Source organism: Folsomia candida, unplaced genomic scaffold (assembly GCF_002217175.1).
Source record: "Folsomia candida strain VU population unplaced genomic scaffold, ASM221717v1 Fcan01_Sc037, whole genome shotgun sequence".
Classification (NCBI taxonomy): domain Eukaryota; kingdom Metazoa; phylum Arthropoda; class Collembola; order Entomobryomorpha; family Isotomidae; genus Folsomia; species Folsomia candida.
In genome coordinates, this window is record NW_019091229.1 from 1,047,300 (window position 1) to 1,069,861 (window position 22,562).

Here is a 22,562-nt window from a genome sequence, read left to right on the forward strand (position 1 = left end):
AATTGGCTGCCTAGGTTAAAATTTGTAATGCCATCTACCTGAAAATTTTGACAATTTTTTTCGTTTTTTTGAAATATTTTCGAGATTTATGAAATGGTATCTTTCTAGCTTCATATCTCTACAGAAACACTATATTCTGCTTCGAATGCCGTTTCATTGAACCTCATAGGTCAAATATTAAGGGTACTTTGTAGGAAGATTGATTTTGGCAGAGGTTCCCGCTAAGTACCAATAATTCTAATTTTATCCAGTAGTGTCGATGCGGTTTACCCCAACTTTTGATATGTTTTACATATTTAGTAGTGCAACAATTGTCAATCGCACTAACCGTCGAAATCGACCTGTTTGACCTTGCTCTAAGGGTCGGGGGTAAAAGTTCGGAGATCAAGTCTCACATAACCCCTTAAGTGTGACATCGTTGAAAAGGTCTCGGTTAGAAAATTCAGAATATATATAGTTTGTGGGGTCTATGACCACTCCGTGGATGTCTAGAGGCGGTTCAATGAGAATTTCTGATTTTCCAGAATTTAGCACAGCACTAGATAGGAAGCTAACATGGCAAACAGATGGGCACAAACTCAAAAATAATCTTCCACTTCTGGAACACTAAGGAGTGACCATAGACCCCACAAACTATATATATTCTGAATTTTCTAACCGAGACCTTTTCAACGATGTCACACTTAAGGGGTTATGTGAGACTTGATCTCCGAACTTTTACCCCCGACCCTTAGAGCAAGGTCAAACAGGTCGATTTCGACGGTTAGTGCGATTGACAATTGTTGCACTACTAAATATGTAAAACATATCAAAAGTTGGGGTAAACCGCATCGACACTACTGGATAAAATTAGAATTATTGGTACTTAGCGGGAACCTCTGCCAAAATCAATCTTCCTACAAAGTACCCTTAATATTTGACCTATGAGGTTCAATGAAACGGCATTCGAAGCAGAATATAGTGTTTCTGTAGAGATATGAAGCTAGAAAGATACCATTTCATAAATCTCGAAAATATTTCAAAAAAACGAAAAAAATTGTCAAAATTTTCAGGTAGATGGCATTACAAATTTTAACCTAGGCAGCCAATTCTCTGGGGCGATGTGACGAATACGAAATGAGGATAGCATGCTAAGTTTGGAGAGAATTAACCCACTAGTAACGTTGAAATGTGGTTTTCCAGTATTTGGGGCAATATGAAAACTTTGGGGCGCATTGAGAAAAAACGCTGTTACACGTATACACTAATTTTTGATTCTATTGGACACGTGTAAGAGCGTTTTTGGTTTCGCGACAACTCTGCACACACCATGTACCGGTTTATGTGAACCTAGTCATATGCATATTAAATTCTAAATATATTTAATTTAATGTATTTATGCATGTGTCCAGTCTCATACGCAATTTTATGCTGATTGAATTTTAACTGCTGATTAACAAGGAAGCCAAATGATCTAGAGAAGTAAACTTCAAATTGAATCCAGATCTATGCAAAGAACGAAGTGAACCCTGTGACTCATTTTTCGATTCGATTAATGTGTGAGTGTACGAACAGTATTTTTATATCCAGTGGCATTAAACAATGAACGCATACATTCATTTATATATATCGGAGAAATACACATTAATTCATGCTTGATTGCAACATCGAACATATGTAGATATCTTCCTGTGCTGGGAAAAGCCTACGTCGCAGCACTTATAACTTCAATACAGTTCTAATCATCAAGGCGTTACCAAGGAGTTGTGATAAGATTTAAAATAATTTGAATCTACTGGATTACCTTTGGTTTAAAATCTTGAGTGGTCCCTTATACATACGTATAAAGGTAATCTTGAATTGTATTTGTACATATATAAACTGCAAAACTACACATAACCTTTCCTGTACATATGTTTTTCACGTAAAGTTTTACGAGAAAAACTAGGAAATACCTATGTATGTACGACTTAAATATTTCTCAAATTGTATTTTGTTCACAACGAAAAATAAGCATGTAATCTTTCATGTTTCCTATGTACATAAATACATATGTATATATTGCGCTAATTCTATTGCGTAGTGGAAGATTTTGAATGTTTTTTCCTTGAGTTTTCAAGAAACTAACTTTTGTAATTTTGGCGTAATTAAAAAAACTTTCATGTACCTTGGATTTTATGAAATTTAAAATGGCACATATTTTTGAACTTGCAAAATTGGAAAATTCAAAATTCAAGTATGTAGCTATGTATGTATGTACATACATATTATGAATGTATAGCCATATGTATATGCAGATATGTTTTTAATTTATTATGCAAAATTTGAAAAGTTAAGTACACCGTTTTAGAGAAAAAAAAACAAGTTGATGCTAATATATATAAAACTATTTATTACTTTCCAGATGGAGAATTGCGAACTCCTTCGTGACGGAATAATTGGGTGGATGCTGGTCATATGTTGGACATTAAACTTGTTAATCGTGTCCTTATTTGTCTTTCCGACATTAATTGCGACAACCTGGATGAATGGGAAGGTCAGGAATCCGGCCGGCTTAATATTTGGCAACCTGGCATTTCCCTTCCGTAAATTGTGCACTTACCATTGGGGAAAAAATGTGAGACGCAACATGGTTACTAGTAATTTAGTAATTGATCAACAATAGTAAATATATATTGGCAAATTAAGACGACTAAAATATGTACATTGTCATCGATCATGTACATAAATATTTAGATTTACATACGTACATACTTGTTAATTTTCCGAGATTTGAGGCTAATAAAAGTCAAATTAGTTAGCATTATTTTGTAAAAACGCGACTATTCATTTACTCAATACATACATATCTACAAACCCAAGCTACAGATTCTTTAACCACTTGTTACATAAGTATACCTAAATATGTATGGTACTATTATACGACCAACTTTCTTTTTTGCATAATAATGCATGAGAAAAAGTTGACACATGATATGTTGTGGGTAAAATTATCCTGAGAATATGCACTCCCAGAAAAATCGACACCAAATTGACACCAGGCCGGTGTCACTACCGATTTGGTGTCAAACTGGCACAGCGTGGTGCATATGTCAATTATGTTGCACACACTTTTGTTCGAACCGTTTGGTGCTTCGTCCTTCTATCAGGGTCAATTTTTCTGGGTACCGTAGAACATATGCATGTACATATGTACATACATGTATGGGTACATATGTAAAGAAGTGCACGATTTGTGCATGCTTTTTAGACATATGTACATACCTAACAACACACTCATATGTATTTACATAGATAGCATATATGTACATAAACATATAAATGTACATATATATAATATGATCTATTTATGAATGGGACACAAAATATGCAAGTATGTGTGCACATACATCTTTACAAGTACAAACGACTATGGGAGTGTAGATTCAGGATGTACGGACCATTCCTTGCGTATGCATCTGACTGTCCTATTCTACATATAATTAGAAAGAATAGAATGTCTTGACTCTCAACTGCCTTAATAAATCGACGAAATCCTCTATGCACGATCCCATAAAAGTGTTTGACATTCGCATGTTTTTGGATTGGAGGGGAAACCATATGATTTTTAGATATGTACTACACCGGCATTCACATATGTATTTACATCCACGTGGTACATAATATAAGGTTTGAGAACAACACTACTTAAAAATATTTGTCTACAAGAATTCAAAATCATAAATACACTAGATATTTTGATTTGCACAGGCAATTACTTAATTTCCAAACATGTCATCATTACGGAGCCGCCACAAATGTTCCAAATGTGACAAGTATTTTTCCACCAATTTCGCTTTATCCCAACATATTAAAAATCATGTAGACGAAACAGAAATCTCCGACGAGGAGGAGGACGAATTCGCTAAAACTGGTAAGATTTTCGCAAAATCGCGAATACGACGCCATTGCAAAACCTAATCGAAAGTAATTTCCCGCCTCCCATGTTTCAGAAGTTGAGCTGAAAACGCCCAAATTTCCATGCACAGTTCCCCACTGTGGGGCAAAATTAGGGTCAAAAACCGCCCTACAAGCCCACATCAAAAGCGTCCACGTCGCCACGAGGAACTTTAAATGTTCCATTTGTTCCAATGCCAACTTTTTCCGAAATTTGCGCGATCTGAACGTCCACAAAAAAAAAGTTCACGGTGCCAAGAAATTCAAATGCGCCCAGTGTCCCAGAGCGTTCACGATGTCGTGCTCCTTAAAAAGCCATGTCGACGTGGTCCACTCCACCGAGCGGGATTTCGAGTGCACTATTTGCGGAAAAAAATTTAAGCAGAAATCAACCCTAAAAAGTCACGTGGATTCCGTACACTCGGAAACTTTGACCCTTTCGGAATGTGACATATGCAAGAAATTTTACAAAACGGCCTACGCCATGAAATCCCATAAACAAAATGTTCACCAAAATGGCGAATACAAATGTGACCTTTGTCCCAAAACGTTTACGCGGAGGGATACGATGTCCCGACATAAAAATATGGCACATTTGACACCATCGGGTTCCTCCGTTAAATGCAGTTTTCCAAAGTGTGGAAAGGTGTTTGTGTTCGACTCCAGTATGAAGGCGCACTATAGGAGAGTTCATGTAGGAGGATGTGTGAAAAAATTCCCCTGCTATTTTTGCGATAAAATGTTCGAATCTCCGGGGAACGTGGTGGATCATACGAGGTCACATACGGGAGAGAGGCCCTTTAAATGTGCGGTGTGTAAAAAAGAATTTTCTACCTTGGGGCTTCTGACGAGACACGAGGTAAGGAATGTGGTTAAATTAATAAAATCATGTATATATGTTGTTTATTTATAATGGAGGTCTCTTAGCGTATGCTATCTGATTTTGACGTAACCAGTGTCAGTCGATAACGAAGTTAATTAATACGAAATTTGTAAAAGAAAAGATCTGCCAATGCGCAGGTTTGGCAGAGATATTTGCATCCAAAGAAGAGAAAACGTGGCCTGAGTTTGACAAATTTACGGCGCGTTTTCTCCTCTTCGGATGCCAATATCTCAGCCAAATCTGACCATTGGGAGATCGTGTCACTTGTAAATTTCATACTAATAATTTGTGATTGATTGACACTATTTTGGTCCACATAATGTTTAAGTACCTCATAAAAATTAATCCTAATTAAAATTGCTTCTACTAATTACAGCCAACTCATGTTCCTACTACGGAGAGGAAACAGTTCAAATGTCCGCTTTGCTCACGAAGAAGTTTCTACAGCTTCGATTTGAAAAATCACATGAGAAAGATGCATGGATCGAGCAAAAGTAAAATAATTTCTGGTTCCAAGCCTGGACAAAGCGTGGCCGTACACGTGACGACACATATGAAGAAGAAGATTTTTAAGGGTATGAATGCATGGGGTTTGGTAAATATTTTACCCCAATTTTGAAAATTTTTAAATAATTCCCAATAAAAATTTCAGATGAAAAGAAAATCAGGTCGAAAGAGAATAAAAAAGTAAGACTTGGCCAGAAGCGGACCCTTGGTCGCAGCGATGCCATACTGGACACAAATGTTAGCAAAGGTAAATGTTCAGGATGAACTAGGTTTCAAAAGATTATAAGTTAGTTTTGTGTAATAATCTTTATAAATGTGTTGCAATTATATAATTTTGAAAATAATTTTTTAACGTGAAAATTAACAATGCAACCTCTTCTTACAGGCTTTGTCCCCACGACTCCAAATTCCGACAAATTCTCACCTTTACCATATATTAAGATTGAGACCGAAACTTTGAGAGAAACTGACGAAACGGACGACGGGATGGACATCGTCCACAGTATTTTCGTCGGTGGAAGCGACACTGTTTCCGAGCAGGGTGAATCAATGGCAAAGTAATGACGACGACATTGTCAAGTTAATCTCTATAAGTCTGAATTATGTAAATGCTTTACATACATATGTACTTTTTCAAGCTACACCGGGATTGACTAATGAGTTACATCAAAAAATCAAGCCAAAAATTAGGAATCACATGTCGCTTATCGTTCCGTTGAATGGCGCCTTTGAAGAAAAATATTGGGGGTCTAAGTCCCCACGAGCGCCGTGGGTTTTCGCCTTGTGGAGGAAAAGGGAAAGAAAATTTAATAAAAAATTGAACTTTGCCGCCAATATTTTTCTTCAAAAGGGCCATTCAACGAAACGATAAGCGCCATGTGATTTCTAATTTTGGGCTTGATTTTTTGATATAACTTATTAGTCAATCCCGGTGTAGCTTGAAAAGAGGTTCCATTGTAAGTGCAAAATACATAGTGTACGAAAATAATTTTGATTCCATTTCTCTCAAAATATGTATTTACCAAGGATGTACAAATTTAAGCTCTATTGTGTATTGGCCCGAGCATAAAGTGTCAAAATAAACGGTTACCATATTACATATGTACATATGTAAATGTATTTATTTCCTTCCTTGTTACTCTCCAGTTGACAAAATTGGGTCAAAGTAAACATGGTTATTTAATAAAAATATGATATCCTCGGGTGATAACAAGCAATGAATACGAACATACAGCCACCACCAAAGACTATAGAACTGTGGGGTTGATGACGCCATGACGAAGGGCTGAATCTATATACATACATATTTGCGAATCGTTCAGAACGCCATGTTGTCCAACTCCAAGAGATAGAAGCGTTGACTTGGAAGCTTGCCAAGTCGGTATTTGGTATAAACTAGGAGTCCCTGAAATCCAATGAAAAAAGAAGCCATTGCACATCGATATTTATGGGGCAAGTAATACGTAAGAATCGAAAATGTAAATATGTACATACAAGTTGAAACGGTGGGAATGACGATTTTCGAAATCTGAGCTGAAATTCGAAACACAACGTGGCCCCACGTAACAGTGGGAGTGGAAACTCAACCACCCAAATTGGAAAAGGTTTCTCTGCAATTATATAAAGTAAAAAAAACATATTATGCAAATATTTGCATAATTTAGGAAACTCGCGTCAAGCCAAATGTAGTGTAGCGTATATAGTATTTCGTTATGAATAAGTTCATAACGAATTTAAGTCATGTAAAATGTATTTTACATTAATTGAATTCGTTCAAAGGAAACCAGAATTTCACAAGAAGCTTTTTTTAAGATATACATAAATATTTATTCGTTGTCATGATGAGCAGTATTTAGTTGTGAAGGATTGACGTGAATTAACCCAATGACCAAGCTTGCATTTTTAACCTGTTATGATGAGTGGATTGTCAGTATTTTGTCCAGTATTTAGGGCCTTTGTTGTACTTGTGAAGATGAGAATTGACTATCAAATAAATATACATATGCAATTATTTATTTGACGTAAATATGTAAACATTCTTTTTTAATTAATTTTGGAAAATCGCAGACATGAATAATTTGGACTATAAAATTGCATCTTTTACCCAAATTAATGAAATAAAAATTGTGACAAATATAAAAATAATGGGCAACAACTTCCACTTTACAATTTTAAAAAACCATTCACTTACCAGAATTATCCAGTGAAATAACTTTGGCGAAAATCCTCTTTGACAAGAATGATTAAAATATTGGCACATAATTATTTATAAGCTCGGAAAATTCAAATTAACGTAATTTCAAAAATGCATACTTAGGCTAAACTTAACTATGAAAATTGCATCCGTTCATTCTACCTACTTCTACCTCTCCGAATATGTTTGTGTAAACGGAAGTCAGTTCATGAAATGAATGAGTGACTGGGCTACGAAGCAGTGCAATTAATTAGACCCGTTTTTTGTAACAATTAATCGTAGTGCGTGTAAAAATGATCATATCACGGCACAACTACGTATACATATGGATGAACCTGTTGCTTCATCTAAAATGAAGAAGATAAAAACCATGTAAATTTTGGGAAATGTTGAAACGCTTATTTTCTGTTTATGTATGTATCTGCTGGGGTTTAAGTAAAATCGGGTGGACATGGTTCACGCACGGCCCCTCTTACTGCAGAACTGCAGATCTTCTTTCCTATTTTTCCTCCTGCGTAACTGAGGAGTCCGTTAGTTGACTCATTTATTCTAGGCTTTAATACATAATTATTTACATATGAAAATAAATTGGTAGAAGGAACGGATTGTAAAACATGAGGTAGATTTGAGGTCATTCAATACATCTTATCTTTCCGATTTCAACTCATATATCATGAATGATGAAATACAAGAAACCAAACCCGGCACATGCAGGGCACAAGTGCATTTTTTTCTGCGGTGAGAAGTTGACCAGCTTTGGTGACCTTGTCAACCACTGCGGCAGAAAGAATGTTTTAGGCCGTTTGCAAGACTACGTTTTTAAAATTTCCGTAGCTTTTCCGTAAGTCTTTATATGTCTTGATTTTAGTTAAAACTTACGGAGGTAATATGAAAAATGTTCAGAGGACATCTTAGAATAATTTTAGGATGGACTCCGTAAGTTTTGACAAAAATTAGGAGAGAAGAAGCGTTACGGAAAAATTACGGAAATTTCAAAAACGTAGTCTTGCAAACTGCCTATTAATTTAGTAACAACGACTCTGGGCGCCTTTTTATCGCATTTGTCAATAAATCTGTCAAATTGTAAAGAAATATAATGTTGACGAAAATAATAATAATTTTAACACATTATTTTCATACGTATAATAAGAGGAGTAATTTGCAATTCATTCCTATCACAAAATTTCGAAGAAGTACATATTTATGTAAGGTGGAAGGTCACATTTTATATTTTATAACTTCTGAAATAAGGCACTACTAGTTCCAATTACGACAAGCTCACGATCAAAATTTTGCATGAAAGATATTTGTAGATGTTAGCCATAAAAATTGGCAACAAAAACGTCTCACTTGACTTTTTTCGACACACAATAAATACAACACATCACACAAATGGCAAATAATATATGTACTTATTGTTAGGTTGGACATCTTCTCGGATAATTGTTTTCCAGCTTTCAGCCAGGTAGGTAAGGATAAAGTTATCAATTGATAACTGAACTGGCAAAATTAGGATTTTCATAGAAAGTCCAAGCATGCAATGCGTACATCAAAATTTGCATGAGAAAGATTACTCGACTTTGTTCGAGTAAAACTTGCTACCAAAACCGCCAACCAAACAGCACATGTTCAGCAAATTTTGTAACTCAAGAATTTGTAAGTTCCATCCAATACACAATACAAAATGAATAAAACAATCTTGTTTCAAAATCACCATAAAACAATTAAGGATCCGTTTCATTGTTTCTTCTGCGGATAATATATCCTGGTGTGCCGTCTTATCTTTTCTAATTGAAACAGGTGGTAAGCAAGATATTAATAGCGAATTACAAAAACGAAACAGTTTTATTCTTTATATATAACTCTCATTATTTGTAATTTTATACAGGAAATCACAAACCATGGTCCAAAGAAAGAGGCGGCTAAACGGTCAGAGAGCGGCGCAGCTAAGGTGGAATACAGAACGTGCCAAGAAACAACTTTCTGACGAAGTCGGTTCAGAATTACAAGGTATACTTTTTTGAAAAAATTTACGAAGTTTCTTAACTTTAATGTCTCTAACATTTATCATAAATAATTAGAATTGACCAACGACGAGGTGATCGAGACGATAGAAGCGCCTGTAGAGGAGGACGAGGAGGACGATCCTACTGTTCCTCCGACAATTTGCATAATTTGCTGTTGTCCTGCCCACAAAAAGAAGTATCCCACAAAAGTAAAATTTCTGCTGGGACAAGTCGTCCCATATTCGCTCCTTTGCGACTCGCACTTTCGCCAGGAGGAAATTGAACAGCACATCGACCTCTGCGTGTCGTGTGTGCGACTGCTCGGAAAAGGGGAACGTTTACATGAGCGGATTGTCACACTGGAGAAGGAGTTGGACAAGGTGAAGAACAATGTCAAGAAATTGGTGCAGAGTTCCGCCCTCGTTAAGCAGGAGGAGGACGAGGACGGTGGAAATTTGGTGGTGGGAAGAATATACGGAAATATTAGAGAACAATTGCTGAGTGGTTAGTTGCTATTAACGCCGGGTTTAGACTTCACGTTATCATCACGTTCTCCTCCCAATCCGATTTTTTGATTGGCTAATCAAAAATATCACTAACAATGGAACCTCTTTTCAAGCTACACCGGGATTGACTAACGAGGTATATCAAAAAATTAAGCCAAAAATTAGGAATCACATGGCGCTTATCATTCCGTTGAATGGCGCCTTTGAAGGAAAATATTGGCGGCAAAGTTCAATTTTTTATTAAATTTTCTCTCCCTTTTCCTCCACTAGGCGAAAACCCACGGCGCTCGTGGGGACTTTGACCCCCAATATTTTTCTTCAAAGGGGCCATTCAACGGAACGATAAGCGCCATGTGATTGCTAATTTTCGGCTTGATTTTTTGATATAACTCGTTAGTCAATCCCGGTGTAGCTTGAAAAAAGGTTCCATTGTAAGACAATTAAAAATTTCGACCAATCAAAAAATCGAATTGGGAGGAGAACGTGATGCTAACGTGAAGTCTAAACCTGGGGTAACGAATAATTTAATTTGTGATGCAAATTTCATGATTTTTAATTACTTATGGCTAATTTGCATAGATTTCGTAAGGAAAGAGGACGAAGAAAGCTTTTTCGTCGCGGACTGGTCAGGAGTAAACTTTTATGAGAATGAAGAACAGCAGACGGAGAATATTTTTAGACCGGAAATTGGAAATGATTCCTTAGAATTTGCAGAGGATTCAGTAGTCGAAGAAGTTGTTGAGAATAATTCACTCGGTGAAGATTCAAGTATTGCAAATAGAACCGGTACAGATATTGCAAATTCAACCGGTGAAGATTCAAGTATTGCAAATTTAACCGGTGCAGCTTTAAGTACAAATATTGTAAATTCAGTCGGTGCAGATTCAAGTATTGCAAATTCCATTGGTGCTATCGCAAATTCAGTAGTTTCTGGTATTAAACAAGATTACAGAAATTTTCCAGAATTTCAGAAACTACACAAGGGTAAAGTTGTAGCTACGTATTCGAAAACGACTCCCAAACGAAGCATTGCTCCAATCAAAATTAGCAAGTTATTGAAAGTGCAACACAAAGATAAGAAAAAATATACCCTTAAACCAGGGTGAGTGTCATAAACAGTTAATTAACGAATTAATTAACTAATTAATTATTTTCCATTTGTGTCACACAGCTTTGAAAAGTCTAAAATCTCGACAGTAAAGAAACCTAGAGTATTACCAATACATCAAACAGGGTAGGGTTTTACTTTAAATAAAATTATGACTATATTTGAAATATTTGTTCCCCGTTTATGTAAAAAGGATTTTTGGTCACCTCGTGACCCCGTCGACGACTGAAAGAAGTTTCGGCCTGCCCTTAGTTATTGAACCGATATCGGTCCCGGAGGTTCGAAAGCTACCTGAGCTGCTGACTACTACCTCCACAAAAAGTCATTATCCTTGTGCCATTTGTCCAGATAAGTTCGATACCCTCGTGGAGGCTACTTTACACCGGAAATTTATTCACCCAGGTACACACACAATACGATTTCAAATATTTAGAGTCGCAAATCATTCTTACCCAGTTTACGAAGCTCAAAAAATTTGAGAGATTGGCAAAATATGATTTGGCAAACCTATGTACAAGTCTATTTTATTTGAGTCCCTTTGCAAAATCATTTCGCAAAATAACAATATGCTGCGCATGAAAAAATTATATTGTTTTTCAGTAGATGGAATGCAACCTTGCAAATTTTGCCTTATACACACTAATTGATTTATTTGATGACCTAGGTTTCACCCTTTGCGCTAGTCCAGTTCTAAGTCTCCAATGCGGAAAAATATTCAGATCTTGCGACATAAAACGTCACAGGATAGAAAGCCATCCACTTCTTCGGTGTCCCGAATGCAGGGAATCGTTCACCACCACGGACCGATTGGAATCTCACGTGGAGTCAGCTCATCACCAGGACGGATCTGTGCCACCGCCACTGCCAGAATTTGGATATGATGTCAAACTAATCCCGTGGGTGATCCCGATGACGAAGGATGAAATACGAGAAGCGAGCCAGGATCAGGGATTTTTTCGTGTCAACTTGAGGCGGGTGGAAATTGAGGACACGCCGGAACACGTGGTGGTCGTTGTCGAGCATGCTGATGAAGCGCTCCCGTTTGGTTTGGTATCTCAAATGACGAATGAGTCCAACAATGAGATAGAGTAAGAACAATATCATATTGATGAATAGCATTTATGAAAGTTTGTGCTCAATTCATACAAGGAAAGCTATTTTTAATTATTATTCTTAATTTCTTTCCACAGAATTCTAGATAGTGGGGCTGATTCTGCATCAGAAAATATTCATAACACTGAAAATACAAGAGTTCTAACTCAACCTGGTATTTTTTAAACTGTTTACTTTAATTAATATTTATAGTACATAATTACTCATACTAATTACAGTGAAACCCAAGAAAAAGAAAACTATTATATACAACTGTGGCGTCTGCAATACAAAATTCCCCGTACAATCCGATCTCCTTCAACATTTGGCCGATGCGCACAACCAGACCCCGAAATTCGGGTGTTTCGTGTGTCTCAAAGAATTCACTTCACTCAGTGAATGCGAAGCGCATGTTTTATCCGACCACCCTGACGCCAAACTACCCGAGCAAAAGGTCAAAATAGAGACAAGAAAAATTAGCAGGATCGCCGAGAACAAGTATCGGGTGTGGCCTTTTATGTGTAAACCGTGTCAGTTACGATTCGTCTCGCTTCCCGTACTACAAAATCATTTAATATCGGAGGATCACGCAAAAACGGTGGAACTAGGACGATTGGAAATTTGTCCACGAGATGGGTTCGTTAACTTTATACAGATTGATTGTATGTACTCACGACAATTTTCGTATATATAGCTCTAAAAATTTCCAAGATTTCACATGAATTTTTGCTGGAAAAGCATGGAATTTTTTTAGCAAAATTTTCCCAAGAATTTGGTATATTTTTATTTCGCAGGATTATTTCGCTAACTCGCCCTGTCCAGCTTCAAGTTAGATAAATTCATGGAAATAAAATCAGAATACTAATTATTGAGGCAGTTCACGCAGGACTTGGTAACATTATAAAATTCGTACATTCTTGAAACTTATTTGTTTAGATATAAACTTTTGCAAAATTTTAAAGTATTTTAAATGAAAATTAGCTTATAAATTTTTGTAAACTTATTCAGATCAAGGGAGTCTTTTTTTGCAAAAAATTGTAAAATTATTGTACTAAACTTACGGATTTTATGTATTACAAGTTACCAACTAGTTTTTATTGTGTGAATTGCCTCATTGTTTGTATAGCTTTGCGAAATCTCGTCATATTTTTTTTACCTGCGACATATGTTATTTTTGCGATGTGACCTTGTAGTGAATATGTAAACCCATTAAAAACCTCGTTAAGTAAAATTTTTTATATATGAAATTAATTTCTAGATGTAGCCATAAGTACCGTGGCCAAGCAGCGTTGGATTCCCATCTGGCCGAACATGAACATCTCGACAAGAAAATTAAATGCCCCCAATGCCATTTTAAATTTGTGGATTCAAACCTCCTCTTACACCACCGGGTCCGATGTCATCAATACGTTCCCACAGATGCAGAAACTTTACAGCCAATTGTGCATCCGTGTCGCGTTGAAAATTGCGGAAAAGTATTTAACCAGAAAGGCCGACTCGCAAGACACATGGCGACCATGCACCGAGTAGGAAAACACATGTGTGACCAATGCGGCAAAGTTTATTCACAGTTGTAAGTCATTAAAAAATCAATTGGCCTCGGTTTACTCGGATTAAGTCAGCAAATTTTTAAAAATCAGTGAATTTGTAAAATGATGCGTTTTTGCTTAACAGGTTTTCAAACTAATTTTTTCACAATTTAATTAACATCCGATTGAATAATTATTATTGATTTTAGATGCATTGAATTATTTACATTTGTCCTTTATTTCCAGCGCTCATCTCAATAATCATGTGAAATACGTACACGAAAAGGTGCCAGGAAAATACGTGTGCGACATTTGTGGGAAACATTTCCAAACCAAGTATTACACCTTGATTGTCATCGACCAATTCATGGCGAGGAGCGTGCCCATCTTTGCTCTCAGTGCGGAAAAGCGTTCAAAACCAGGATAAGTTTAACGATTCATAACTACAGTCATGATCCAGAGCGTTGGACGAAACATTATCCGTATCGGATTCTAGTGGAAAAACGGTTACAAACCCAGCGGAAAAGAGAGGCAGCTGCAGCGATTTCCGGTGATACAACTGCGACGAAGAGGAGGCGAAAATCCAATATTTCGAAAGAAACAGATATAGTCGACCAATTTGTCTGCACAGAAGAGGACGAGGGTCAAATGGTTAAGGTGGGAGGGAACGAGGAAGTGGATGATATTTAGAGAAAAACTATATTTATTTATTTGAAATATGGATATAGTCAAATGAAACCCTTTAATATATAACTATATATATATTTAAAGTAAAACAAGACTGTAGCCTATTTAGTAAACAATTAGAGAGATAAATATTTAACTATTTATATATAAAAAGCAGTATCAATCAGCCTTCACTCTCTGCCCGGACCGCTGTATCTCCAGTCCGACCAGAATGCCATAAGACTTTTAACTATGTGGAACTGCGTACTGCGAGTCACAAGGGGACGTTCACATAAGGCGTCATCAAAAAGCGACTTAAAAGTACAAAACTCAAAATTAATTTTTTCGATATGTGTCTAACATATCGTTGTTAGACAATTACTGAGATAATTGGTCAAAGATAGTGCCACATTCTGTGCGTATGTCCCCCTCCATTCATTCAAAAATATTTGAAGTTAGCTGGCAACCTCACATAACGAGATAGGAAAAGTCCAGGCAGAGAGTGAAGCCTGGTATCAATTATTCCTGACTATTTATATAAAAAGTGTATTTAAATATATCGAACAACGAAGTTTTGTACTCACTAATTTAATAATTTAACGGTTCCCGACAATCTAAATTTGTACCTCGTCGCCTAAAAATATTAAAAATTAATTTCCTACAATTTTATGTACTTATTTAAAAGCACCTAGAAAATATCTCATCCTTCATGTGTATGTAAAACATAAAATCAAAACCTCTCCATAATTTTGTCTCACTTTCCTTCGTTTTCAAGGTTTGCTCATGTTTTGCTTTTGACTTTTTCAGTCAAAACCTGAGACCGGGACTTGCTCATCATTTCATCAATCAGTCTAGTGTTCACCTTCTTGCGATACGGTGTACGGTGCACGGGAAATAGTTTACCATGTTCTCTTCGTGTTGTGGCTAATTTTTTCCAGTTTTTAACCAGGTAAACAATTAAATTTAGCATTATCTTTTTGTGGCTTTATCCTGTATAATGTCTGTTCAAGTAATTGAGCACGTATTTATCTTGTTGGTAGAACGTTTTAAGTTAAAAAATACTGAAATTTGAAAACATGTAGTTGTACTGCATATATTTTTATATGTGTGTATATATTTTTTAACCCACTCAAATCAACCAATTCTTCTTTTTGCAGACATTTGTAGTAATTTCCTAAACACAAAATTCAAAAAAATCAACAAAAATTGAAAATGTCCAAGCCAAGGAGAAGACAATGCCAGCCTTCCTGCCTTCCCCCTGAATATGGACGTATGTAGAAACGAATAATCCAAGTCTATTTATTAAAAAAATTGGGTCTAAAATTTGTCTTTAAATGTTTCAGGTCGTCGCCACCATTTGTTCGTTCTTGCCCCTTAGCGACATGAAGACCTGTCGCCTCGTCTCGAAAATGTGGGACGCTGGAGCCACACTCATTCTTAAAAATGAAACCATGCTTCATCTAAATTTCAACCTCACTCCGACTGAAACCCAAAGGAATCAAAGATTTGTCGCAGAAATGGCTCAATCTGCATTTATGAATCCACCCAATTTACAAATTGACCTCGGAGGTGCTCCTGAATCTGAGGAATACAATGAGTTCGCATTTGCGCAGAGTGTCGCCTTGTTCAAAAAATTCACTTTGATCCGAAGGTTAAAACTTCGGGGGGGTATTACGCAAGCTTGGCAAGATGCAATGGTGGAAGCTATTTTCTTAAATATTCACGACAATGTGGCCCATTTGGAATTGGACTTGCGATATTATCTTCAAAAAACAACGCCTACCCTGGAATTTTGTCAGGGAAAGAAATTCATGAATTTGAAAAGATTGGATTTCTTGTATGGCATCCCAAGTAAAATATGGGGCCGAAGGATTTCAGCGTTTCCAAACCTGGAAGAACTTTCAGTGGATGCCAAGTCTCTAAAACATGAAGAAGTCCGAGGTCTAAAGTAAGTTGAAATTTGTGGTACCTGGAACTCAAAACTTTACTTCGATGTGTATTCTAGACTAGAATTTCTAGTGCAAAACATTAGGGGTATTCACTTACTTGGTTAATTTCAGATTTTACAGTTATCAAAAAAGTAGTAAAAAATTTTAATAAGGAGGCGAGTCACGCAGGCTGCATGAAAATGCTGAATAAAGTTGCATGTACATCAATGCCTCGTAACACCATAGTCAATTTGGAGATGAAATAAAAGTGAATGAAGGTGAGGCCTCTCGCGGAGACAGGCCATAAGTAGTAGCTCCTCTCATATCATCATCATCAAATCCATCATCATCATCACTTGTTTACAATATAAAAGTCTCGCAAATAATTGCAAATTATATTTTGAAATACTGAAAAAAGTGTATCTGGCCATCGCAGCAGTACACAGTAAGTACATAGGTAATTTTTTATATTTTTTTCATATTGAATTGATTCATTGCGTACATTTATTTGAATATTTATTATTTGATGGTGTGCATTTGTAAGTGGAAGGAAAGTCGAGGTTGTCCATTCAGTACGGTGCGATTTTACGTTTTTAAAATTTAGTTTAAAACAGTTTTCAATGAGTAAAAACTAGAGTCTTTTCTGTACACCGTAATGGATGGATGGCCTCGCAAGCGAGCTAGGATACGGCCGGTCTTACGGAGCAGGGACCGAATTCAGTGCTAGGTTACCATGGTTACCAAGGTGCATATTGACTTTAAGCCCAGCTAAGACTAATTTTACCTACGTTTCAACTGGAATTTAATTTCATGAAGCCATTTCTATTATTTTACGCTACAAATTCATTGACACCGAAAGTAAGCATTATCACCCATTTTGGAAAAATAAGATCGAATTGTAATTAAAATTCCGAAGTCTTTTTAGACCAAAGTAGGATACAATCTCTAATTTTACGCGAATGTAGTTGAATAAACAAATAAGTTTCATAAATCTTAAACGTCTAAATCATAGGTCCAACGTGAACAATGGCCTGTGTACAGAATGAAATACGTGGGAATTAGAGAGTATAAGAGGTCAGGTAAACGTGCGGTGTACGAGAAAAGGCTGATAGATAGTGATTCAAGACGGGCTGCATTAGGAATGATGATATCCATCAAGTCAGTCATTGCTATTAGCAAAGCTCTTCTGATCAGAGAGTTTAATCCTTTCAAATTCGTGCTGACGTATCGGTTTTGCCAAGATCCTTTAGAACTTTTTTTTAATACCGTGAGGGGAAGATTAGGTAATAATAACAATCCAACTGTGGTCGAGTTTAGGAACATTATGAAATCCATCTGGCACCAAAATCTCCTCAAGTCCACCAACACGGGTAACTGCATTGCGCAGATTGACGAAGGTGAAGTTCCTGGTGGTATGTTGCCTCTCAAACGTGTTCGGAAATTGAAGGTGCTCGATATGGATGACATTGATGCGTTGGACATTATAGATCTTAGCGCCCTCTCTGATCCACATTATTCAGATTTTTATAGGAATTGTCTAGCTTATATTAGCGGGAATGTGGTCAGAGTAGTTGGGACGAAGTTGAAGTGTGAGATTTGTGCCAATCACTTCTTAACACAGACGATGATCTTCTTCCTTCTCACTTTGCTAAGCTAATTGAGGCTAAGGATCGCGGAGGCTTATTCACCCCTGGTCATTCCGTTTTCCGTATAGTTGAGCTGACTGATGCATGTTATCGGCAAATTTGCAAAACTTCTGGTGGTTTAATGAAGGTATCTAATCTAGACCGTAGGATTTCTATGATGGTTACTGCACGATGCTTAGAAACCACAATTTTCCCACATCTGACGCATCACGTAGTTGATTTTGATCCATTAACTGAAACTAGTCATTTGTCTGATCTCATTTCTCGAATTTCGATGCATTTTTTGAAAATTCGCTTATTTGATCATGGTAATAGGTTTCAAAAGATGCGAGAAATTTCAACTTCTGTACGGCACAAATTTGGCAAATTAACAATATTTACCGAAGCGCATTAGAATAGGTTTAGAATTATTTTACAGATGCTCCTTAGAATTTTTAAGAATATATTTTAAGTATTTACAACTATTTGGAATTATTTAAATGTATTTTAAGTTGTATTTAGCATTATTTGGGATTACCTAGTTTAATTGAAGTTGTCTTTAGAATTATGTTAGAGTTACAATAGTTAAAAATTGTGTAAACATTATATTAGAATAATTTACTGATTATTTTTAAATTGTTCTACGTGACTGATTCACGTTAAGATGCCTTAAGAGACTTGTATCTCACTAAAAATTGTTAATCAATAAATAAATGTTGTTTCATTGTTGGACTGTGGATTCTGATTATATAACTTCACTATTTGCACATAAAAAATATTAAATAGAATGCATAATGTTTTATTCTCACAGGTCACCATGCCTTTGCATCCCGGCGATTTGGAAATTGCGGAGGCAATTTTTCGATTGTTCGATCATAAACTTATCGATTACGTCGTGCGTCAAAATTACAAATTACATGTAAATCATAATGCATAATAGATTGTTATTAATGAAATTTTTGTGTACAGGTCCTGACGGAGCGGGAATAGCGAGTTGCCCTCCAGGCAATTCCATTGCACCTCCGAGAGATGGCGAGGGTTTGGTGCTACGCATCTATTTGCCACTCCAAGCGTTATAACGCAACTTCAGCTTTTAAAAGCTTGTGTACTAATCGTTTGTACATGAGATTAGCGAAGTTGCAAAAATTTCTGCGTATTTATTTAATTAATGTTAATTTTTTTAAAGAAATATTATTAAATAAGTTCCAAAATTAATCAAGTTAATTATATGATGATTTTATTGCACCTCGTACTGAATTTGTCGTAAGCTGGTCTTAACTAAGTGATTTTCAACTCGTTTACTGAATTCAGCCCCGAATACAGGCCAAATCCGACATGTTGCTCTGGCAACAAAGTACTGAAGCCGATTTATCCCTTCCTTTAGATCCATGATGTACATAGATATGCAAGGTGATACCGTTTGCAGTTGTGTTGTGGTCAGTTTTAACTGGACCACGCATCTCTTACATAGTTTTTTTTACCGAATCCCAAGTACATCAGATTTACGAAATCTTTCTTTCAAGCAATTTTTAAAAGAATTTATTGTTAAAGTTGGTTATGATATGAATTATACTAACGCTTGTTTTTATTACTTTACAGACACCTCACCAAACTAAGCATTTCATCCATCGAGGGGAAAAGGGAGTGGGACTCATTGATGCAGCTGAACCAACCCCTGAAAAAGCTGTCCCTTATCAACATTCAACCAGATTGGTGGGACGATGAAGATGGTCGAATTCACTTCGACGGCCACACGCTCCTGGCCAAACATCACAACACGTTGGAGTACCTCACCCTAGAATTATGCCCAATCAGTCAATACCCGACTAAAAATATTATCTGGCAATTTCCTAATTGTCCTAATTTGAAACGTCTCGAACTATGCTTACCACAACACTCGCCGTACCAACCCAACAATAAGTTTGACATAAGATTCGACCCTGTTGGACTAAATCTTTCCACAGCTTTTCCCCAATTAAGGGAGGTAGGTTTAACTTTTATGGGAAAATGGGGAGGCGAGTGGCCACGTTATTTGGACCCCTTGTTCCGTTACACGGGGAACAAACCTCCAGTTTGTGAAGGTGTCACAAAATTTGAGGTTAGCTATAAACCTGAGTATCGTCGATTTTTTAAAGCGAGTCAAATTTCTGAAATAGGTGGCAACGTTAACTTGGGGTTTTATAGGTTTCAAGAAATATTTCCTAACGCGGACAATAAGTTTATGCAGGATTTGAAGCAATATTTTGGCAGGCAAGGGATCTAGTATTTTAGATTTTCAGTTTTACATATGCAATTTGAGGGAATTAAGAAACGTACAAACTTTTTGAAATATTAATCTCATACTTTCAAGGTGCATTTAAATAAATATTTGTACTTGTAGGTAATTAATTATTAATGCCTAATAGTTTTAAGGGGTAGTATAGTATTTATACAGCATTTATGTTTATATTTATATTACTTAATTTAAGTAGAATTAATAGTATTTATTTCGTAGTTTAAAATAATTATGTGTAAGTAATTTACGAGTAAATTCGTGGTTCCATAAATACTCATTTTTTGTAAAGAATCGTAATAATTAATTCACGTAAATATTTATTCAATGTTTTCATTTGATAATAAATTTCATATTTCGAAATTTTGTAATTCACGCAAACATATATATTAACGTATTACATGTGCACCAAGAATCGTGATTTTTTAAATACATATACATACCTACATATATATGTAGAAGAATAATACAAAATGTTGCAAAAAACGTTAGTAAATATCCAGTAAAACTTAACTAAATGCATAAAGCAAAATTTTACTTCGATTCACTACTATTTTTTACTTTGGCAGAACGTTTATTAGTGACTGGAGCTCCTGATAAGCTGGATTTCACCCATCCCACAACCTGGCGTCGTCCAACGCCAAGCGTATTGAGGAACATTGTTCGACACACGGCCAACCTCCTGTCGCGTAATTTCAAATAATAAATGTACGTTTCTTCCCTCCGAGACTCTTCACTCGGGTCTTTTTTACATGGCACAACGTCAATCAGTGACACGGCATATATCTTCTTCTCCGCCCAGTTCATATGTTTCCAGAATTCGTGAAAGATTTTTTGTCTGCAATTCTCCGGAAATTCGTTGCAATGACGAGTTTTTACTTCAGCACATCGCGCAGAACCACACGCATTTCCTAATTTCTTTTCCGGCTTTGGAATGTGTTCCTGTTTGATGGATTCTCCAATTTTGACGTGCTTAAATCCGAAATACGTCTCGCCAGTCATGCGTTTGGTTTTGTTAATTACGCTTTTCCACTTGGAGGGGTCTGGTATCTTTCTTCGTTTCACGGTAGGTTCTTCGTCAGGATTAGTAGGGACGACATTTTCGCATTTAGTGCAAGTAAAAGGTGTGTTGTCATCTGTGTCGCAAGGGTTCGAGTCAAAGTCGTTGGTGACCTGAAAAAATTAAAGTTTAATGATAAGTTGTCCTAGTGTGTTTCTCTTCATTAAATGAATCAACCACGAGCTGGGGATGAGGTTACAGGAGTCGTTTTTTACAAGTTTGTGTAAAATTAACAAATTATACGCAGATTCATGTAACAAAAATGGTAAAAGTGTGTTAAACAACTTGATAAATGTGGAACTTATTGAATTAAATATTTACATTGCTTTCATCTCGTTGATGATTGCTGGACGACGACGACGCCGCTGACGGAGGGAAATAATCTGGATCCTCTGTTTCAGGAAATATGACATAGTCGGGGTCACTAATTTGCATTTCTTGGTCCGTGTCGACCTCTGTCTTGATAAAGGTGTCGTCTGAAGGACAAGATCCTGCTTCTTGTCGTGGAATTGTGGACACTCGGCCTGTAAAATACGGAAATAGGTTAAGCTTTGCTGTTGTATAATGAAATTATCATAATTACCACGTCGCCGAGACTTGGAACATTTTGGAATAATTCGTTCGCATTCAACGTCAAGGGAAAGGGGGTCCTCCGTATGATATTCTGTGGTTAAAAGTTCAGTTTTTTATGCATATTTATTACCGTTCCCAGAAATATTCATTATCAGAATTTCCGATTAAGTATGTGGTTGGAATTTAATCGCGAACAAAATGAAGGCTCATAATTTACCAAAGCTGACAATTTCCGAAAAGTGTGTCCATTTCGCCAATTTTGAAACGATATTTTCCAAATAGTCCACCCTGGCGAGGAGCTCTTCCATAGCGAATTTTTACCCTTTAGAAATTAATTTTGTTTTCCAAAAATTTGCAAAATCAGCAATTTATAATTCGTAGATGCAAAAGTTGTGAAACATCATGTGTACAAATGTAAACTTTTTACTCGCTCCACTTTCCTCGTCTCATTTTCAGTCGTCTCACATTGACTCACATATCGGTCACACGATGAGAAACGTAGCTTTGTTCCGTGGCCACTAAGCGAAATGTACTGATTTTTTTGGCCAAAAGTCCTTAAGGGTTTCTTTAATGATATTTTTGCATATGCCGAACACTCACGGCCTCAGAACACGATAATAAAAAAATTGAGGAGCCACACCCACTTTGGGTGTGGCTTTTTCATATTGCATATAGGGCCAAACGCCATACCGGAAACT

The 22,562-nt window shown here is 36.4% G+C and overlaps 4 protein-coding genes and 1 long non-coding RNA gene across 22 annotated transcripts; 3 read left to right on the forward strand and 2 right to left on the reverse strand.

Annotated features, from left to right (window-relative positions):
* Positions 1–1,406: 1,406 nt before the first annotated feature.
* Positions 1,407–2,783, forward strand: LOC110861092. 2 transcript variants are annotated; one of them, XR_004837451.1, is made up of 3 exons: positions 1,407–1,538; positions 1,661–1,828; positions 2,384–2,783. It is a non-coding gene; the product is annotated as an uncharacterized LOC110861092 (long non-coding RNA). The 2 variants fall into 2 exon arrangements; XR_002549025.2 differs by having other exon boundaries at positions 1,411–1,828.
* Positions 2,784–3,543: 760 nt separating this feature from the next.
* Positions 3,544–6,410, forward strand: LOC110861033 (zinc finger protein 728). 10 transcript variants are annotated; one of them, XR_002549015.2, is made up of 7 exons: positions 3,544–3,648; positions 3,730–3,892; positions 3,972–4,774; positions 5,175–5,373; positions 5,451–5,552; positions 5,691–5,965; positions 6,243–6,404. XR_002549015.2 is itself a non-coding variant. In XM_022110148.2 (6 exons), the coding sequence occupies exons 1-5, from the start codon at positions 3,751–3,753 to the stop codon at positions 5,864–5,866; spliced, it is 1,422 nt and encodes a 473-aa protein (XP_021965840.1). In that variant the 5' UTR covers positions 3,602–3,750; the 3' UTR covers positions 5,867–5,909; positions 6,281–6,410. The 10 variants fall into 10 exon arrangements, 4 of the variants coding, with proteins under 4 accessions (XP_021965840.1, XP_035716777.1, XP_035716778.1 ...); XR_004837457.1 differs by having other exon boundaries at positions 3,602–3,892; positions 6,228–6,404; XR_004837456.1 differs by having other exon boundaries at positions 3,602–3,892; positions 5,691–5,961.
* On the reverse strand, positions 6,405–7,698 carry LOC110861039. The gene is made up of 4 exons (XM_022110154.2): positions 7,497–7,698; positions 7,213–7,288; positions 6,800–6,915; positions 6,405–6,710 (listed from the first exon to the last, which is right to left on the reverse strand). Exons 1-4 carry the CDS (start codon positions 7,563–7,565, stop codon positions 6,624–6,626), a joined length of 348 nt encoding a protein of 115 aa, XP_021965846.1. The 5' UTR covers positions 7,566–7,698; the 3' UTR covers positions 6,405–6,623.
* A 1,321-nt stretch (positions 7,699–9,019) lies between these two features.
* LOC110861034 lies at positions 9,020–19,174 on the forward strand. Of its 8 annotated transcripts, none has more exons than XM_035860834.1 (16): positions 9,021–9,302; positions 9,388–9,509; positions 9,581–10,009; positions 10,591–11,113; positions 11,183–11,245; positions 11,313–11,521; positions 11,784–12,207; positions 12,310–12,386; positions 12,451–12,847; positions 13,470–13,784; positions 13,987–15,119; positions 15,214–15,355; positions 15,564–15,676; positions 15,750–16,354; positions 18,771–18,854; positions 18,929–19,174. In XM_035860834.1, exons 2-11 carry the CDS (start codon positions 9,401–9,403, stop codon positions 14,165–14,167), a joined length of 2,727 nt encoding a protein of 908 aa, XP_035716727.1. In that variant the 5' UTR covers positions 9,021–9,302; positions 9,388–9,400; the 3' UTR covers positions 14,168–15,119; positions 15,214–15,355; positions 15,564–15,676; positions 15,750–16,354; positions 18,771–18,854; positions 18,929–19,174. The 8 variants fall into 8 exon arrangements, with proteins under 8 accessions (XP_035716728.1, XP_035716727.1, XP_035716729.1 ...); XM_035860836.1 differs by having other exon boundaries at positions 13,987–14,727; positions 14,862–15,355; XM_035860837.1 differs by having other exon boundaries at positions 13,987–14,627; positions 14,862–15,355.
* A 1,360-nt stretch (positions 19,175–20,534) lies between these two features.
* On the reverse strand, positions 20,535–22,293 carry LOC110861035. Its single transcript, XM_022110150.2, has 4 exons — positions 22,082–22,293; positions 21,875–21,955; positions 21,613–21,815; positions 20,535–21,404 (listed from the first exon to the last, which is right to left on the reverse strand). The coding sequence occupies exons 1-4, from the start codon at positions 22,170–22,172 to the stop codon at positions 20,766–20,768; spliced, it is 1,014 nt and encodes a 337-aa protein (XP_021965842.1). The 5' UTR covers positions 22,173–22,293; the 3' UTR covers positions 20,535–20,765.
* Between the last annotated feature and the right edge of the window lie 269 nt (positions 22,294–22,562).